Raw genomic sequence first — 18704 nt, 5'->3', positions numbered from 1 at the left:
TTTGAAGGGTGTGATCTGATCTTTAATTAGTCATTGATAGGAGCTTCTGCTATTCAGGAGCCATTAATGTAGTCAATCTCTCATGTTGTGAAACACACTGACAGCCATGCAAATACAAAAGTGCCTGAATATTACACACAAATGTATTCTTTTTACATTAAGTGAGTCTAGGAAGACAGGAGGTTTTCTATGGGGAATAAATAAATTTAATATTTTGTCCTTGTTATAATAGTTTGCTGCTGACTGAGCAGAGACCAACAGTAGGTCCTGAGATTCTACCCTAAGACCTAAATGACAAATTTTGATGATGCAGTTAGTGCTGTTCCATCTTACCTCTTCCTCAGGGAAAACAGATATGCAGTCAAAAGCATTCTTATATTGGTGCAGCTATAGCTGCATCTATTCTAGCAATTCCATTGTAATAAAAAAAGAAAATGGGAAAAATGAGTACATAATCTTGAATCAACACTACTAGTAGAAAAAGTTTCCATCTTTAAGCTTGTTTCAAAGAAAGTAGAGAAACACCACCCTGTTGGGTGTAAACTAGAAGAGGGGTTTGTGTTTGATTTGCCGTTAGTTTCCAATAGCGTTCCTAAAATAAATGAGCTTCTAATTAATGTTTTCTATCTTACACTTTGTTAACTTAATTTCAAATCCAAAGAGAGCAACGTGCCAAAGCAGCTGAAGCCCCAGCACAGGTAGCAGGAGTGTGGGCAGCATTTTCTGTCAAGCTGTGAAGGCCTGTCTGGGAATTCACATTTCAGGCAGAGTTTCAGGAAGGCTTTCCCAAAGCAAATGCCTCTGTGGCCTGGCCATTGCAGGCTCAGAGCCCTGCAGCAGCTCCAGCCTCACCTGCAGGTATCCATTCCACACAGACTGTTCAACTCTTGTTTGTGTTTTGTCCCTCAGAATGAGGGGAGAACTGTGACCTGATGTCTTCCTCCTTATGGATAACTAGCACTGCTGTGCACTGTGAATCACCTCCTTCCATCCACTGCTTCACAGATATATTTAAATTGAAAACACCCATTTTAAATACTTTTTGTAGGTTTTTCAACAAATTTTAGAGATCTGATAATTTCTGTCTCCTCATTTACTGAAAGGATATGTCTTGTTATTAGCAATTATGCAAATAGAGACCAGTATGGAAAACTTGAAAACAATCTCTTTATGAAAAAAACAACACAGCATTTTCACCACGGTAAAAAAGGAAACAAAAATCTAAACTCTTTACTTGGCTGCTTTTATTTTTTTACTTTGATTGCTTTATAAAGTACTGATAGCATGTTCTTGTAGTACAGAAATCACAAATGAATTTTCTGTGTACAAAAAAATCAGGGTTTTAACTATGTAACTCTGCTTTTAGCTTTGAAAAGAAAGAAAATGCCATATTTCACCTTTGCATTGTAGGAAGAAAAAATCATGTTAATATCAGTAATTATCTAGTAAGGTTATGTAGGTTTGTGTGGTTATGTAGGTTATTTGTCAAAACTCTTGTATCAGCCTCCCCCTAGAGGCACTGGGGACTTCAGTGGGAGGTGAGCAGGAGCACGGAGGCCGAGTCTGCCGTGCAGCGCTCGCTGTGCTCCTGCCAGGAGGGGTTTCTGTCCCTTCACCTGCCCGAGGAGTGCCATGTGTGCCTAGAGCAGCTGCAGGACACCATCTAGTGGTGCCGAGCCCGAGCTAATTACACATTTGTTTTATCCTTCCTCGTCTCTTTTTAGCTCAGATTTCTTCTCAGAACCACAGCCACCACAAGGGGAAATTCTGGTCCGTTCAGAACTATCCAGACTTCCCACACTGAACAGTTCAGCATCACATTGACCATGCCTTAAACGATTCAGCCCCAGCACCCTTCCTTCCTCCATAGAGGTACAGGAAGGTGCTGGGCAATTTTGGGGTTTGGATTATGGGTATGTATGGTTTTGGGGTATGAACATAGGTACAGTGGGAAAATTCCTTACAGTATTTAGAATTCTGGGGGAAACTGATACAGAGTACCTAAAAGTAGGGAAAAGGGTATCTAAAGGTTATTTAGACATGCATTAATCATACAGTGTCGTACCACCCATAATGAAAGAAGTTTTTCACAAGATAAATAATATACAAAAAGCATTCTAGGCCTAATTAATGTCTTATACTGGCCAAAATACAAAGATTTGTTAAGTAGAATTATTTCACATTTGCTATGACTAGGAAGGGAATCTAAAAAAAATTTAAGAATTAGACAGTTTAAGTATTAGACAAAGGCTTTTTTCATGTCAGAATATTATTCCTCTAGTTAGCAAAATAGGAAACTTTGGACTATAGTGGGATTTGGAGCATTAACAATGTTGAGTTCAAAGGCCTAATAAATATTTCTCACAGTCCTTCATACCAAAGTCAAAATGTTATTCCCACTGTCATAGACTTGCAACATCCTGAGCATGTACAGTCAACACCAAAATGTTGTTGAAGCCTCAGAATTTTGCAGGATAAGATCTATGACATCTGCAAAGCACGTAAGTGAGGATTCCATTATCACCTTTCATTCCTCAGCAAGGACAGCACCTGATATAGGCAAGACACTTTGAGGAATGGCTGGGTCTGAAAAGCCCACTGATGGAGGTAACAACATAAAAAAAGATTTCTGGACGCACAGCCTTCAAAGGAGAGTTGGTGGAAAGAGATTTAGAGCAGGAAAAAAAATAGGAAAGAGCTGAAGAAAAAAAGGAGGTGTAACAAGTGACTGCTACTACTGCATGTAGCAGTGGAAGGCCTGAAGGGAAGCTGTGCAGCACTTCAGTGGTGTGGGCAAAGAGCTTGCATTTGAAACACTGAAGAACAGGAAATTGCCAAAGGGTTTTAGAAACTTGAGACAGCGGTTTAGCCAGAATAATAACGTTATTAACTGTCTGAAGGCTTTAAAGTGGCATTTTGAGGACAGGGGGATAGAAGGTTACAATAATTGAGACAAAGTGATAACCTTAGCATGGTATTTTTGCTCCTAGCTTAGGAACAAAAATAAATCCACCCCTACATGCATTGATTTTTAAAATTCTTTGTAATTTTTATACTTGAGATAGCATGGATTTTGTTGTCACCTTCCAAACCTTGACAAATTGCTTCAGTTTTGGTATAGCACTTCTGTAATTGTTCTACTGGGCTCATAAAAAGTCTTATTACAAATAAAAACTAACTCCTGAGGTTTGTTCTTTTTTCGTCCTTTTCTTCAGCAGATCTTAGAGGTATATTTTTTATGCATATCTGTGTGTGCATATTTTTAATATAAATTTACATGTACCTGTGCAGCAATAGTATCAGAAGCAGGTATTATTAATTTTAAAAGGAGCTTTAAAATGTGCCAACAAGTGTACTCTTGTGGCTGATAAGGGCAGCGGGGTCCTGGGCTGCGTCAGGAAGAGCATTGCCAGCAGCTCAGGGCTGATGCTGCCCCTCTACCCAGCCCTGCTCGGGCACATCTTGAGCACTGTGCAGCTCTGGGCTCCTCAGCACGACAGTCACAGAGCTCCTGAGTGGCTCCATCCAACAAAGGTGACCAAGGGGTGGGAGCCTCTCCTACAAGGAAAGGCTGAGGCAGCCAGGACTGTTTGCCTTTGAGAGGAGGTGGCTGAGAGGGACCCTTAGCCCTGTCTGTCCTGTCTGCAGTGAGGGCTCCGAGCAGGGACCAGGCTCTGCTCCTGGGGCCCAGCAATGGGACAGAGGAGGGGACAGGAATGGAGTCCAGGGAGTTCCACCTGGAGATGAGCAAGAATTGTTAATACCAGTAATTATCAAGTAAGGTTATGTAGGTTTGTGTGGTTTGTGTTGGTTGTTTGCAGTGCAGGGCCCGAGCATTGAACAGCCTGGCCAGAGCCTGAGGAGTCTCCCTCACAGGGAACATTCCAGAACTGTCTGGACACAGCCCTGTGCCTGTGCTCTGGGGAATTCTGCTTGAGCAGGGAGGTTGGACCCGGTGACCCACTGTGGTCCCTCCCAACCTGCCCCATTCTGTGAGTCTGAGGGAAAAAAACACAAAAAAAATTTAATTTAAAATGTTTTTTAAATGTTCACTTTAGTAGCCTGCGAGAAGGAGTGACGAAAGTCCATGACTGGTTACGTCATCTCCAGTAGGAGGTTGGAGCTCTTGGCTCATACAGGCAGCATTAGCTGCAAAATTTTGGAGAGGCAGAGTGGCTGCCTCAGGCACACACACACGGTGTTCACCGCGCTGCAGCGCTGTGCCACCGTTCCGCTGCCTCTCGCTGTGCGGTGCGGGAACGTGTCCCCGCGGCTGTCCCGGATTGCATCGCCACAGCTCCGCCTTTCCTGCCCTTCCCCGGGCTTTCCCCGGCAGCCGCCGTCCCGCTCCCTCAGCCCGACCCTCTTCCCTCAGCGGCCCCGCTGGGACCGGCGCTCGGACACGGGGCGGTGCCGGACGGGCCCCAGGCCCCGCCCCACGCGGCCTCTCGGACCCCCCGGCCAATGGCGTGCGTCCCCGCGCGCCCCGCCGACCAATGAGAGTTGCTCTTTTCTCTAAGCTCCACCCCCGGCGCGGTCAGCCAGCTGAGAGAGTGACAGGTGCACCCGCGCGGTCCCATTGGTCCGCCCGCCACGAGACGGACAGGCTCTCGGACCAATCGCCGTGCGCGGGGCGGGGCCCGCAGTTCCCGGCCGGTCGGCCCCGCGCGGTGACGGAACCCGGGCGGTCCCGGCGCGTCAGGGCCCGTCCCGCGCTGTGAGTGGCGGCTGTGGCCGCGCCGCCCGCCCCGCGGGGCGGTACTGGCAGCGGCAGGAGCCCATTGGCCGCGGGGGGCGGCCCGGATGTGCGGCCCGGGGGGCGGGCGGTAAATGGGGCTGTGCCGGGGGTAGCGGGAGCGGCAGCGGCGGCGGGGCCTGGGCCGCGCGGGGAGCGGCGGAGCCTCGGTGGGTGAGCGAGAGGGGCCACAGCGCCGGCGCTGTCCGGGCTGAGCCTCCCGGGCGGAATGGCGGCGGTGGGCGGGGGGGTCCCGTCCCCGCGGCACGGGAGGGCAGCGGGGCTGTTGTGTCGCTGAGGGCTGCGGGGTGTCCGCGGCCGCGGGGCCGTCACCTGCCGCCGGGAGGGGCCGGGCGGGCGCGGCCCGTTGGAGCTGCCCCGCGCGGGGGGCGAGCGGCGCCGCGGGCTCGGCGGCTGCCAACGGGGCCCGGCCGGCACTGCCAGCGCTCTGCCCGTCCCTCCCCGCCCTGCGAGCGGCTTGGCGCTGTCGCACGGCCGCGGCCTCGGCGGGAAACACCCCGGGGCCGCTCCGGCTTCGCAGACTGCTCTTAACCTGCCGTGACCCGCGGCTGACAGCTCCTGCTGGAGCCCCCTGTGCCGGGGGACTCGGCCGGCCAGCACCCGTGTCCCTTAGGCTGCTGTCTAAGAGCAGGTGTCGCTGGCGTAGATTGCAGCTTGCTCGTGGACTGAGCTCGTAGCAGCAGGTGCTGGTATGGAACGTGTAACCCACCTGTGGAAGAAGAGTTGGCGAACAGGCTTGACTGGTCAGTGCTCCTGTTCGCCGCCACCAGCGCTCCCGTGTTGTCCGGCAGGTTAAGGTGTGGGTGAACGAGGATCTTGGGTACAAAGGCGGTCAGGAGTGGCTGTGCTGGGGAGAAATGAGTTCCAGGGTGAACTGACAGCAGCGGTTGTTGGACAAACACGTAATACTGTGTGTGCAGTATGCACTGTTCTCTGCTGCTCTGCTGAAATATCTCAGTTTGCTCTCCGGTGTGGGAGTGGCTCTCTTTGATTTGTTGACGTTTCCAGAAAATCTTTAGAAGCGTGCTCTGTTCCAGGCAGATAAAGTTTTTTTTTTTTTTTTTTTCCCATTGCTTTAGTGTTGTGTTTGATCAAATAACTCCATTGGTGAGAGAAGAAAAATATGACACATACTACAACAGTGGGTAAAATGAGACTTTTTTGTCGAGAATATCTAATGTAGAGAAGGAAAAGGTGCAAAAGCAAAGAAGTTAAATGTTATGATTTTGCTAGTGATAACTTCAGTGTTTTGAAGTCTTTTAGAGTGCTGATGAAGCATCAGATGACTTTACACTTGCTCTGGCTGCTGGTGTGTATTGCATACCTGGAGAGTGTGGACATGAAGTTATGCCTGGCAGCAGGTGGCTTTTGGTTCCAGTGTGGTGCTGTGGATAACTTAAAAGGCCTTTGCAAGAAGCAATATTGAAGTTTCTTCAGAAGTTTTGTCTTTGTCTAGTTGCTGTTTTACTGAAAGGAAAGCACTAGAGAAGAAGGTGGCTGTGGGAGGAGGACAGCTCAGGAGGGTTGCTGTCGCTTGCTATTCTTAAAGCAGGAGAAATCAGCAGAATGAGCTCTTCTGGATGAGATTCTGTGAATATTGACAGTGTGAAAGGAGAGAGAGGGAGATGGTTTTGAATGTTTTTATTCCCTTTCCATAAAATGAGGAGAGAGTATTGGGTTGTTTTGGGAAGGTGATGGTTTTAGTAGTTACAGCACTGGAAGATGCCATAGCGGTGGGTGCCTTGGGGTAGACACTGAGCCCTGGGTAGGTGTGAATGCCTAAACTGCCTAGAAATTCCACTTAATAATATCAGAACTTGTCTCTCCTTTGTCTGCTGCAGACATAGTGAGAAGTAGGATAGACAGTCAAATGTAAATTTGCTGTTACTTGGTTATTGTTTTTAATACTGATTTCAATAATTCCTATGATTAGTGATGGGTGGTAAATTGCAAGGTGAAGGTACTAGAGAGCATAAGCAGTTGTGGATAAGTTTCCTTTAGAGCTAAGGCTTTCCACTTCCACGCTGCATAGGAGAGAATGTGATTAGAAATAAACTTCTAAACCCCCTGAAAGGCTGCTTAAATGGCCCTCTTCTGGGAGGCTTGTACTCTGAGCTTCTGAGTGCTCCACTGGAAACAGTATTTTAGCAGGTGCATGAGGCTGGAGGCAGTTTAACAATAAATTTAGGATGATACTGTGTATAATTTGTAACTGGCAAGCAACTGGATGAAAGACATCTGTACAAGACAACCTGGAAGTTATTCCTTAGCTTAACTAAAGCTCAAATAACGTTTTATTTGCTCTTTAAAGCATGTAAGTAGGCAAAGCTGGAAGTGTACTGAGATACATAGCTGCTTTCTGAAGGGTGGATCTGGTGACTGAGCTGCATCTAACATCAGTTCCCAAACTTGTAGAGAAGTTCCCTGTTTTCCTGGGAGCAGCTTGGGCTGGTTTTTACCTGCATGTGTTGTTCTTTGTCCTGCTGACTCCTTTTCTCCTATCTCTGGTTCCGGGGTAATGCAGCTTGTATTGCCTAGTTGTAAAAAAATTTCAGCCCAAAACAAACAATCTGATCCCACCCCAATCCCATCATCACTCCAGATTCCAGCTAATTGTCCTTCAGCCTGTACCTCAGCTCTCAGCACTTTTCCCTCTTGTCAGAGCTGGAGCTCAGGTGCTCTTTGTGCGTCAGTTCCTCCACCTCCGGAGTTTCCCGAGGAAACGTCTCCTGCCTTCCTGGCCCAGTGTCTTCCTGTCTTCCTTAGTCTGGCTGCTTGCATGGAAAGGCCTGTGGCACAGCCCTCTGGCATGACTCTGCTTTCCAGACAAGAGATGGGGAAAAGTGAAAACATCTTCCCCCTGCTCTCACAGGGTAGTAGCTGTGCTTTGACTTTCTCTCTTCAGTGGCTCAGAATGATGTGGAACTCTGGCTGCTGAAGAGGAAAAAATACCTGGAGGAACCTGTTGTATATTGGAATGTTTGAGATGATTTTGGGTGGAGAAATTGTTTTTCACCACTTTTCTGGAAGGTGCTTGCATTTTTTTTTTTAGTGCTTGGCTGCTGCATAGCCTAAAGGCTATGATTTGATATTGATGTTTCTTTTAAACATTTAAAATTCCTAGACTTTCTTTGGATTATTTGTCTGGGTATGGTTTGTTTTATTTTTGGGTTTGTTTTTTTTTTTTTTCTTTCAATATGATTGGCATTTATGTTAATTTTAGGAAGATTTTTGGTCATAATTTTCTCTATTTTTGGTTTCCATTTTCTCTATAAACGAATCAGACCAATGGTGAACAGATGCTGCCTTCCTTACTGTAGTAAAAATGTAGTGTTGACCACAGTAGAAACCTGTGCCACTGGCTCTGTCTCTCTCATATCATGTTAGCTTTCTTGATCCATGCTGTGCAACTTTCTATTAAAGAAACTGAGTAAAGTGCCTCAAAACCTAAGGTGATGGAGCCAAAAATGGGAGGCTGAGATGAGGAAGGAAAGTAGGAGGACTGGAGAGGAAAAAAAGAGTGGAGGCAATAGGCTGTGCCAGACAAGAGGTGCTATGGATCAGGGTTGTTGAACAAGGAATAGCAAGACTTAAAAAAAGAAAAAAAAAAGATAGAAAGAGAGGAAAGCAAGGACATGCACAGTAGATGACACTGAAACTCCAAATACTGCTGAAGTCCTTGTTATTGGGCTGCTGATCTAAAGAGCACTAAGCCTTAGTGCTAATAATGAAACCATTAAATAAGCCACAGAGAAACTTCTGTGTTCTGTGGCTTTGTCTATTCCTGGTGGTGTTCCAATGCAGATGAAAACAAAATGACACATACATGATGCAAACTCAATGAAAGGATCATCTCTGTCACTGGGAATGACAGAATTTCTCTAACTGGGACACTTCAGAAATGTGCAGAGTCAAGGGTGTCTGTGAGGGACAGTTCTTAGCAGGGTCATGGTTCTGTCTGGTGCTGGACTGAAATAGGAAGGTGATAACTTTAATATTTGCCTGTGTAGAGAGTCTTCCTAAACTGTGCTGAGCCAAGAGATGACCCTTTTTTTTTCTTCTCATTGGCAAGATGAATATGGAATGCAGAATGTAGAGTCTTTTTCTAGCAGAAAGGAGGCAGAGATTCAGGTGCAAAAATAGACACATTATTCTTCTGGAGCACATAATAGAGCTTTGGCATTTTTAACTCTTGTTGGTCTTACATGCATAAAGTTTTCTTCAGAAGTTACAGAAAGATAATGCTGACTGTAGAATTAGATCTGAATACTATGTATATGTTGAGTCCTGTTTATCTGTTAAATGCCTGTTTGTCCTGTGTCCTTTTAGGGTACAAATCCAAAGGGCCTGAGGACACTCGGAAGACGCCGGGAAGTTGCAGCCCCTTGTTTGGAATACACGTTATGAACCCTTTCTGGAGCATGTCTACAGGTTCTGTGCGCAAGGTGTGTCATGAATGGATGCCAGGAGGTGTTGTCATGCTTGGGAGGGGTGGTAGCAGTGCTGGGAAAAAACATCAGGTGATCTGCACGTGGTGTTTTATTGTGCTTTTATCCCGAGGGTTGTGATCACCTTCAGTAAAAGTGTAAACTAGCTTTGAGCTGTGTTAACTGGAATGTGCCCGTGCATAGAGTCTACTCCATGATTTGTTGACTTTTTATCTGAAATATCTTTAAGTAGGAAATGTGAAACAAATTAGCTCACATGGTGGAAACACTTTTTTCATAAGACATTTTAGTGTCTTATGTAGAGCTTAGCCATAGCATGTGCAATGAGCTTTGACAAAACTATGCCTCTATAGTGTTGTTGATTTTTGAGGTTGTAGCAGTAATAAAAGCATGGGAGTTCTAGGGTTAATCACTTCCCAGGTGTTCAGTACTAGGGCAAATTATGTAACATTGATCATGAGGTGTTGTTACTAGTCCAGGTCTTGGGCCCTTCCAAGCACCACACTTAAATCCTGCTTTTGTCACCACACATAGCCTAAGCACAAGTCTGTAGCCTGCACATTGGTCCTGGCAATCTGTAGAATAATTTTGGGGTCTGTGAGTAGTACAGTGTTTGTTGGCAGTGGTTTGTTCTTTTCTTCCAAGAAAAGGCAGCAAAGGCATAGAAAGATTCCTATGGTAAAGCTGTTTAAACTTGGTGCAACTGCCAAGGGGTGATTCTTTCACTGTAGGAGTGAGCTATAGGATCAGTTCCAAGTGGAATGTTGATGTCTTAAGCACAGGCAGGAAGTGAAATACATAAAACCTTGTTTTTTCATCTCAGTTTTACTACACTACTTTAAAGAGTCTTTGAAGACTGCAGTGTAAGGATGCTTGTCAGCAGAAATGATTTATCTTGATGCACTGTGTGCTAGAAATAGATTGACTTGTAAGCTGATGTTATATACTGTCTGGTTTCAGGTTCTAAACAAATGTAAGCCTTCTTAAGCATTTGACCTAATCTGCAGATTTCCTATCCAGCAATGAATACTTTTGTACCTGTAGGTTGTGTTCAGTTAAACAAAAGTCTATATAAAAATAAAATGCAAAGGGACAGCCCTCCATGCCCTTCCTCAAGCAATAGATCACCAAAACCCAAGATATGTTTCATTGGCCTAACTTGTAATTACCATAATTTGGTTTAAACCCATGTTAAAATATGTCCATATGTTAAATGTGTCTGAAATACAGCTGTGATCTCATGGCTCTCCTTTGATTTGACAGAGATCTGACACTGAAGAGAAAACACTGAGTGGAGAGCTGCGAACCAGTCCCCTGCGAGGATCTGCAAAGAAACAGTTGCCTTCCATCCCAAAGAATGCTGTGCCAATAACCAAGCCTGCTTCACCTGCCACCTCCTCCCAGTCCACCAATGGAACACATGCTTCCTATGGGCCTTTTTATTTGGAGTACTCACTACTTGCAGAATTGTAGGTTTTCACTTTTTTCATCTTTTTTAGGTCACTGGGCTTATGCTTCAGTGGGGAAAAAGCCCTGCAGGGGCCTAGTTCTTGCATGATGTCTGTCATAGTCCTTCAAGGCAGGAAAACATTGCAGAGTTCTTTTTCTGGAGCAGCAGCCTTGATTTCTTGAGACAGAAAGGGAGAAGAAAGATGAGATTTTAAGGAGTGCTTTTAGATGTCATTCTCTCAAATTATTACATTTCTTAATCTTGAAGTAAGAACATTGTGAGTTTAGTTATCCTAATGGCTTTTTGGTCAGAAATACCAAGTATTTGAAAAAGTATTAAAATAGAAGCAAGCAGATGTCAGGTGGGAAGATGCTCATGAATATATGGTGCTATCAATGGAGTTAGGATGTGGGACCTTCCTTCAGTTGTCACATGAAACACTTGAACGCCGCCTGATCCAGTTGATCAAGCGGATGTTGGGGAGTCTGTATTCATTTCTGTGATATTTAACATGAAACTTGTGAGGGAGGAGTTGCATTTCACCCACCTAGTGATTTGTAGGCTGCTGTGGGAGCATAACAATCTGTCTTGAGAACTTTCTAGTTATATAACTGGTTAGTGCTAGAGAGCTGAAGGGACTTCCTCTGTAATAGACATACTGGATTCCCAAGTATGTAGTGCCTTTTGGAATGAAATCCCTGGAGTCCTTATGCAACACTGAGTCTCAGTTCTTGTATTTAACTGTTAAATTGAAAGTGAGAACTCTCAAAACATTTATTTCTTTTCCAAGCAATTGACCCTGCCTTTTAATTCAGGAAAGATATTTTTCTTCTGAGTAAATATATTGGTTCTATAATGCAAATTCATTATTGGGGAACTAATAACAAATACTAGGGAAATGGTAAGCAGAGAACTGTGTTAATGTTTTGCTTTAAGATTGTTGTTTATTTGTGCAGGCATTTAGAGTTCAGTTTAATGAACCCATATGCCAAGTAACTGGAAAACCTGTGAAATTAATTTGGGTTTTGGTTTGTTTTGGCCATTGTCAGTGTAATCTTAGCTTGATCTGTAGCATAGTGTCATCTAAAACTGAAAAAAATACTTGTTTAAATTGAGGTTGAAGTTTGGTCACATTTCAGTTGCAACTACATTTTTCTCTGAATCTGTGTTCAAAGCTACTTAATTGAATTTCCTTTTTCTTCCTTACTTTGAGCCTGGGGATTCAGCAGAAAATTGTAAATTTCTATACTGACATATGTTAAATGCATCTACTGAGGGAAGAGTTTTTCTACTTCTCTGCTTTATCAGGAGGGAGTAGTGTTCTCTGCTAGTAAGTCCTCAGGTGGAGTGGTGTGAAAAGCAGGAGGGAAAGAGTGTGATTTCGCTATATTTGTCACCTCCTTCTGTGAGCACCTCTGGGAATTGGGAGTGAGTTTGTGGCAGAAAGCCCTGTTGGGCTGTGGGTGGTGCCTGCTGGGTTTGCTGTGGCTGTGGAGCTCTCTGAGTGCTCACTCTGATTGCAGCACCTTGGTGGTGAAGCAGAAGTTGCCGGGTGTCTACGTGCAGCCCTCGTACCGATCGGCTTTAAGTAAGTTTAAACTTCAATTGTAAATTGTTCTATATATGTACATGTGTTAATTCTTTCACTCAAGCAGACTTTCTCACTTGCAGTGTGGTTTGGTGTGATATTCATAAGGCATGGGCTCTACCAGGATGGTGTCTTCAAGTTCACTGTCTATATTCCTGATAATTACCCAGATGGAGACTGCCCGGTAAGTGGCTGTGTCTTGGCTTTTTCTTCTTTCCTGGTGGTGTGAGTATAGCTTTTTGTTAAAACTGATACTCCACTTAGCTTCCCTTTTCCTTGAACTCATTTTGTTCACTTGACTGGGCTCATTTGCCATGTCTTGTACACATTTGCAAACCACTGTGGAGGAATTGCATTACTCTGATTACTGAGGCTGGTGTGGAGTGAACTTCCTGAGGTCAGATGCATTAGGGTGTTAAATAATCAACCAGTTCTTTCCCTCCACTCTTGATTTGCTACTTCCTCAGCAGGAGCTTGAAACTGAAGCCTTTAAAGAGGTATCAGAATTCTAAATAGTGATATAATGGAATGTAAAATCCAGACACCTGTGCTGTGCTTGCTATAATACTGCAGGATTTCTTGATTGTCTCTTCTACATTACATTGAAACAAGGAATTAAAAATTTGATGAGAACATGGTGAAGCAAAGGGAGAAGGAGATAGGTAGTATGGTGTTATATTCCATCTCTGCTTTCTCTTTAGTGAAAAGGTTCCAAGTTATTAGACCAATTTTAAAATAAAAATAAAATAAATACTTTGTGGCAGTCACTCGTCAGAGCAGCTTACCCTCTTGGCCACAGTTCTCTAAGACAGAGATTTGAGGGCAGGTGCACACAACTGCTGGTTTGGGTAGCTGCCTGCTTGGTGTCAAGTTTTATGTAAAGCTATCATCTTTAAAATAACAGAACTAGTAGGAAACCTTTCTCTTGAAACTCAGTTTTCTTTTGGAAGAACATGTGAACATGTTCATGAGCTGTACAGAGCTGAAGACACCCAGGTGTCACTGCTCAGTTTACTTAAGTGTGTAGGATAAAAAAAAGTATTGATTGTAGCTCAGGTATGTAGAAAGCTTTCAGTCACAAATAGCTAAACCAGAAAAACTCCTTTAATCTGCTCTTACCTGGTATTATTACCTGTGTTGGCACTAGTGCCTGTGCAGTTAACTGGATTAGTTTCCTGATTTGGTGATAGCATGTGAGAGAGGACAAGACCCTGCATGTTACACAGGTGTGTTGGGTTACAGTTTCACAGCTGGTAGCAATCACTTGCAGTTGCTTTCTTTTAATACAATAACAATTAACTAGTATTTGGAAGCAACATTTGACTGACCTTCACCCAGTGGTGTTGACTTTAGGGTTGAAGTTGTCATAATGAATTTTTTTTTCCTAACCCAGCGCTTGGTTTTTGACCTGCCTGTCTTCCACCCACTAGTGGACCCTTTATCTGGTGAACTGGATGTGAAAAGAGCATTTGCAAAATGGAGGTTAGTGCTGACAATTTGATGGATAATTTGAGAAGTTGGTTCCATTCTTCATCATGCTTTGTTCTTTTTAGGAGAAATCATAACCACATATGGCAGGTGTTAATGTACGCTCGCAGAGTCTTCTACAAGATTGATACAACCAGTCCTCTGAACCCTGAGGCTGCAGTGCTGTGAGTATCTTCCATGTGTATGGGCATGGCCTCTTAAGTGGTTTTAGCATAAAAAAAAATCCGTTTTTTTGCAGAAACAAGAGGTTTGTAAAATTCTGTCCACTTGTCATCTCTGCCTCCAGGCTTGGTTGTGTTAGGAACTCAACTGGGGGTTTGCCAAGTCTGTGCTTCTAGAGCAAACTTGTGGCTCCTTGCAGCTACTTAACACTACTTACTTCTATCTTGCAGGTATGAAAAGGATGTTCAGTTGTTCAAAAGTAAAGTGGTAGACAGTGTCAAACTATGCAGTAGTCATTTATTTGATCAGCCCAAAATAGAGGACCCCTATGCAATCATGTGAGTACTCTGAGCAAATTCACCCTGTCCTAATGTTTTGAGAGCAAATTTTGGTGTAGTTGCTGATGGCAGCCTTTCTCTGTCAGGCTAACTGACCTGCTTTTGTTATAGAAGAACAATCTCAAAGCAGTAACCGAACAAACAATCTCCCATCTCCCTCAAGCAGAAATGCCCATGAATTAATATTGCTTTCTGGCTTTCCTGAGCTCAGTTTGGGTGACTGTAGCTTTGGTCAGAGCTTTAAAATCCTCCTAAAGCTTGCATGCATGGGGGATGGAGTAGTCAGCTTCATGGTGAATATGAGAGGTTTTTCATGTCACATGTGCTGAATTTCCAGTTGTCAGAAATGAAAACCAAAACATTTATTGTTGAAAAGATCCATGACAATATGAGTTTAGTTCTTAACTATATTTTTTAACACCACTTATAATTTACTTAAAATTCAATGAACTAAACAAAGGAAAATCGCTGCTTTCTGCTCTTTGTTGTAGTTTGCAAAAAATGCCAAGTAAGAGTAAACTATACTTTTTCTGTAGTTTTTCTCCATGGAATCCAGCTATACATGATGAAGCTAGAGAGAAGATGTTGACTCAGAAGGTACGTGCAAAGTTCACATTCTCACTCTAGGAAGGGTTTATTGCCTGATAGAGGAAGAAAGATAGAAAGATTGTCTGTCTCTGTGTACTGGAGAGACCTTTTCCCATCCCTCTTTTGGCTTAGCAGGATTGCTGGAACTGCTGTGGTCTCCTAATGAAGCAGTTATGTCACTGCTCTAACTTCAGTGTGTTAAGTAATTAGTCACTTAGCCAGAAAGCTTTGTTAGTACAACTCTTGGCACAGAGCAGATTTTTTTTTTGTTTATGGATGGAAGGGATGAAGAGATTCACTGGCAGCCTGTTAGCTTGTCCTGCACTTGTCATGGCTGTTACCATTTCTTCATTACCTGACAGTCCCCAGCTGCTTTGTTTTCTTCTGTTGAGATCTTCCATTACTGAATCAAAGCTTCAGCCCTTTCTTCTCCTTGCAAAATTTCTGAAGCAGCACAAGCACATCTCTTGCTCACTTCTCTAATGCTGCAGATTTCTGATGAGGCAACATCAGTTCACCAAAAGGTGCTGAGAGTTCCTTCCATCACAGAGTGCTCCTTGTGACAGAGCAAGAATGTGTTGGCTCATAGAGCTTTCACCTGATGGGTGATGGGATGCAAGAGATTCAGACTGTTCATGTGTTTTGTTTTCTTAATTACTCCTTTGCACTTGACAAGGCACACAGCAATTCTGAGTCTGTACTGAGTGGCCTGACAAGTCAATCCACTTGTAGTACAAAGGGATTCTGAAACAGTGGCTGCTGTCATAGCTGGACTGGCAAGGAAATGCAGTCTGAATGTTTTGGTTACTGACTTGGCCTAGAGCTGTGTTATGGTTTGCTGGGGTTTTGGGTAATGAAAAATTATTTTTTTGTCAGTTTGAACTTGTCTTCCACACTTCATGCTTTATCTCATGTTCTTGCATGTCTTCTGGCATGAATGAGGTTTTTAAATTGATCTTAATACAATACACTGCCTGAGCTCAGTGTGGCAGTACTCCCAACTGCCAGAGTCACATTAGATCCTCAGAACACACAGGAAAATATTTTGGCCAGATTGACTTCTTGATGTTCATACAAAACTTAAGAAATACTTTTGATATTACTTTTTCTCATCCCTTTCTCCTTCATTCATCACCTCCTTCTTATCCTTAAATCAAAGACAAATAATAGCTCAGAGTGCTTGAAATGGAAAGGGTCTGATATTGTCTCTGAGACTGATAGGCAGCAGTGACCTTTCTTTTGTCCTGTTTTCTTTGGTGATGCCTGTTGATTTCTTTTTAGGTGAAAACAAACATCTTCAGTAACTATTGCATGCATGGTACTGTGTTGCTCCAGTTGTTTGTTGATAGGAATGGCCCAGCTTCTGTGCTGTAGTGTGTCCCAAAATGCCAGTGTAGCTGAGAATGTTCCTTGTAAAAACAAGTTCCCAAATCATCCTACAGCCCTGAATTCTATTCCTTGGGTAACAGCTGGGCCCTTCAGGAAGGGCAGTGACGTTCCCTGCTGAGCACTTGGCTTTTCCAAGGTGTGGTTCCTGCGTGCAGCATGGGAGAGGCAGCTGCCACTGCCAGGCTCAGGCTGGACTCATCCCTCTTGTTTGCTGTTGCCCAGTGTGTTATGGCAGGTCTGTCACACGTTGTCACCTTTGGCACAGAGCATGGGGAGGGGCAGAAGTGCAGGTTCTCTCTTCCTGCTGCATTAATTTACTTTGTCAAGTAAAAGATGTTCCATGTTACAACCAAGTCTGCTCATGCAGTTTTCATTTTTCTAGAGCTCAGCACACCATTCCAGGTTTGGTGTAGTTGTTGTACACTTCCTGCTATTAAAATAATCCTGCAAGCTCTTCTGCTGCTTTGGCCAGCTAGAGGAGATGTCTAATTTACTGATGTCTAACTGCTTTGAATCTACAGATGCTCCAAGTTGTATCTTTTTTCTTCAATTTCAACCTTTGGTTTTTTTGTCTTCTAAATTGCAATAGTGAGTTCAAAATGTTTGTTGCACTGTTGGGTAATAGTTATTGTCAATAGTTATTTAATTGTGACAAATGCTCAGGAAAGGGAAGGATGGGACCATCCTTGGAAAGCATTAGGAAACTCCCATGTTTAGCAAAGGCATTAATTGCTACTTTGGCACGTTATTTGGGCTCCCAACCACCTGTGGGGTGCAGTGTTCCTCCCTAGCACACCCAACATTGCCTGGCAGAACGACAGGAGCAGTGCTGGGGGGGTTTGGATTGGCATTTCTTTCTGTAGAACCAAGAAATGTGCTGAGGAGCAGTGCAGTGCTGGGGCCTCCAAGCAAAAGGAGTATCCTTGAGTCTTTATGGTGGGATAGGCCAGCTGTACCCAAGTTAAGTCCTTAAAACTCCTCTATTGTCAGGGTGGTTCTGCAGATGCCACACACATTCCTAGAAATTAGACCAGTGGCCATCTTAATATTCCTCTTTGAGAGAGGAAATGGTGCAAGTCTCTTTTGTGCTTGTATTTGCTAAAGGTATAAAACAGATGGAGGGGGAGCTGAGAAAGTTTGGGTATGTTACAATTGTAACTTTAGCTTTGTTTTCCCCAGAAGAAGCCGGAAGATCAGCACTGCAAAAGCATGCACGTCTCTGGCCTGTCCTGGGTGAAGCCTGGCTCAGTCCAGCCCTTCAGCAAAGAAGAGAAGACAATGCCCACTTAGCTGTCCTGGACACTGGTGCACACAACACTTTGTGGGGGTGGAGGGAATGTAACGGAGGGAGAAACAGCAGAGCAGCAGTTTCCTTCTTGACCACGGATTAGTAAAACCTGAATGGTAGCAGTGACTGCAGTAAACCTGTTCAGTGGATTACTGACTCTTAATGTTTTACATATGCATTAGGTTTTAAAGGCTTGCCTGGAGTTTGGAAGTCTCTCTTGAACACTACAGTACTTCTACCTGAAGACTGTCTAGGGTGGGTAATTCCTCAGGGCTCTGAAATGCCTGGAGGTTTTGGGTTGGTTTTTAAGCTTTTATTTTTTCTCTCCAGGAATAGCAATTTTTTAAGAAGAATCTTAAATCACTGGCGGAAATATTAGTATGGGAAATACGATGCCAGAGTTAAGCTGTGTTCATGTAAACTAATATAGCAGAGTTAAACACTATATTTAATGGTTTTAAATACTTTTGGTTTCTATTGTAAATATGTTAGGATTTGAAATTGTAAATAGACGGTTCATTGACTCTATTTAGCACTTTCCAGAAGTAAAGCTGGGGATGATGTACGATGTATTATTGATTTGTAAATGGATACTGTCACTAAACGCACATTCGTCTGGCAGGGTGAAAGCAGAATGTCAGGCTTGTTAGACTTTTTAGTACAGAAACACTAAAAGCTTTTAATGGTTGTCTCTTGAGCTAATAAAATCTTAGAGGGATTTAGGTTCCCTAGGTGTCTAGGGGATTTCTTAGGATAGTTGACTGATGTGTGTTAATAGTGACAAAATAAAAAGAAACTGTGCTCTAGCTTTTGTCCTTGTTAGTCTGTGCTGTGGACACTTAGTGAAGAGTGGCTGCACAGGTACTTTTCTGCATTGGTGTTTGAGATGCTCATGGGATTCCAGGAGCAGCTCCAAAGCTCAAGTGGACTTGGGACAGACTCTTCTAATGTCACAGCCTGGTGTGATGCCTTTTCTTGCCTCCCAGGAGTGTCTTATCAAAACCTGTAGTGCTGACCCCTTGGAGCTGGGCTGCTTTTCCTTTGACTCCCTCTGCCTGTACTGGTGGCATTAGTGCAGCCAACTGCCTTGGACAGCCTGTAGTGACTCGGGGTGTTTTGGGAGGGTGGGCAGTGCTGTGGGGTTTGTGTTGAGTTCTTTTGTGTTCTGTTTTTATCTGACGGTTAAATTCACTTGTCATTTGCAATCTG

The 18704-nt window shown here is 43.9% G+C and overlaps 1 protein-coding gene across 2 annotated transcripts; it reads left to right on the top strand.

Annotated features, from left to right (window-relative positions):
• The first annotated feature begins 4830 nt into the window (after window positions 1–4830).
• On the top strand, window positions 4831–18301 carry AKTIP (AKT interacting protein). 2 transcript variants are annotated; one of them, XM_066557673.1, is made up of 10 exons: window positions 4831–4905; window positions 9086–9201; window positions 10468–10673; window positions 12178–12242; window positions 12326–12426; window positions 13636–13724; window positions 13796–13894; window positions 14123–14230; window positions 14767–14827; window positions 17390–18301. In XM_066557673.1, the coding sequence occupies exons 2-10, from the start codon at window positions 9160–9162 to the stop codon at window positions 17495–17497; spliced, it is 879 nt and encodes a 292-aa protein (XP_066413770.1). In that variant the 5' UTR covers window positions 4831–4905; window positions 9086–9159; the 3' UTR covers window positions 17498–18301. The 2 variants fall into 2 exon arrangements, with proteins under 2 accessions (XP_066413770.1, XP_066413769.1); XM_066557672.1 differs by having other exon boundaries at window positions 17387–18301.
• The last annotated feature ends 403 nt before the right edge of the window (window positions 18302–18704 follow it).

The sequence above is a fragment of the Molothrus aeneus genome, chromosome 11 (genome assembly GCF_037042795.1).
Source record: "Molothrus aeneus isolate 106 chromosome 11, BPBGC_Maene_1.0, whole genome shotgun sequence".
In the NCBI taxonomy this organism is placed as follows: Eukaryota; Metazoa; Chordata; class Aves; order Passeriformes; family Icteridae; genus Molothrus; species Molothrus aeneus.
Note: the sequence above shows the minus strand (reverse complement) of the source record. Positions and strands in the feature narration are given on the sequence as shown.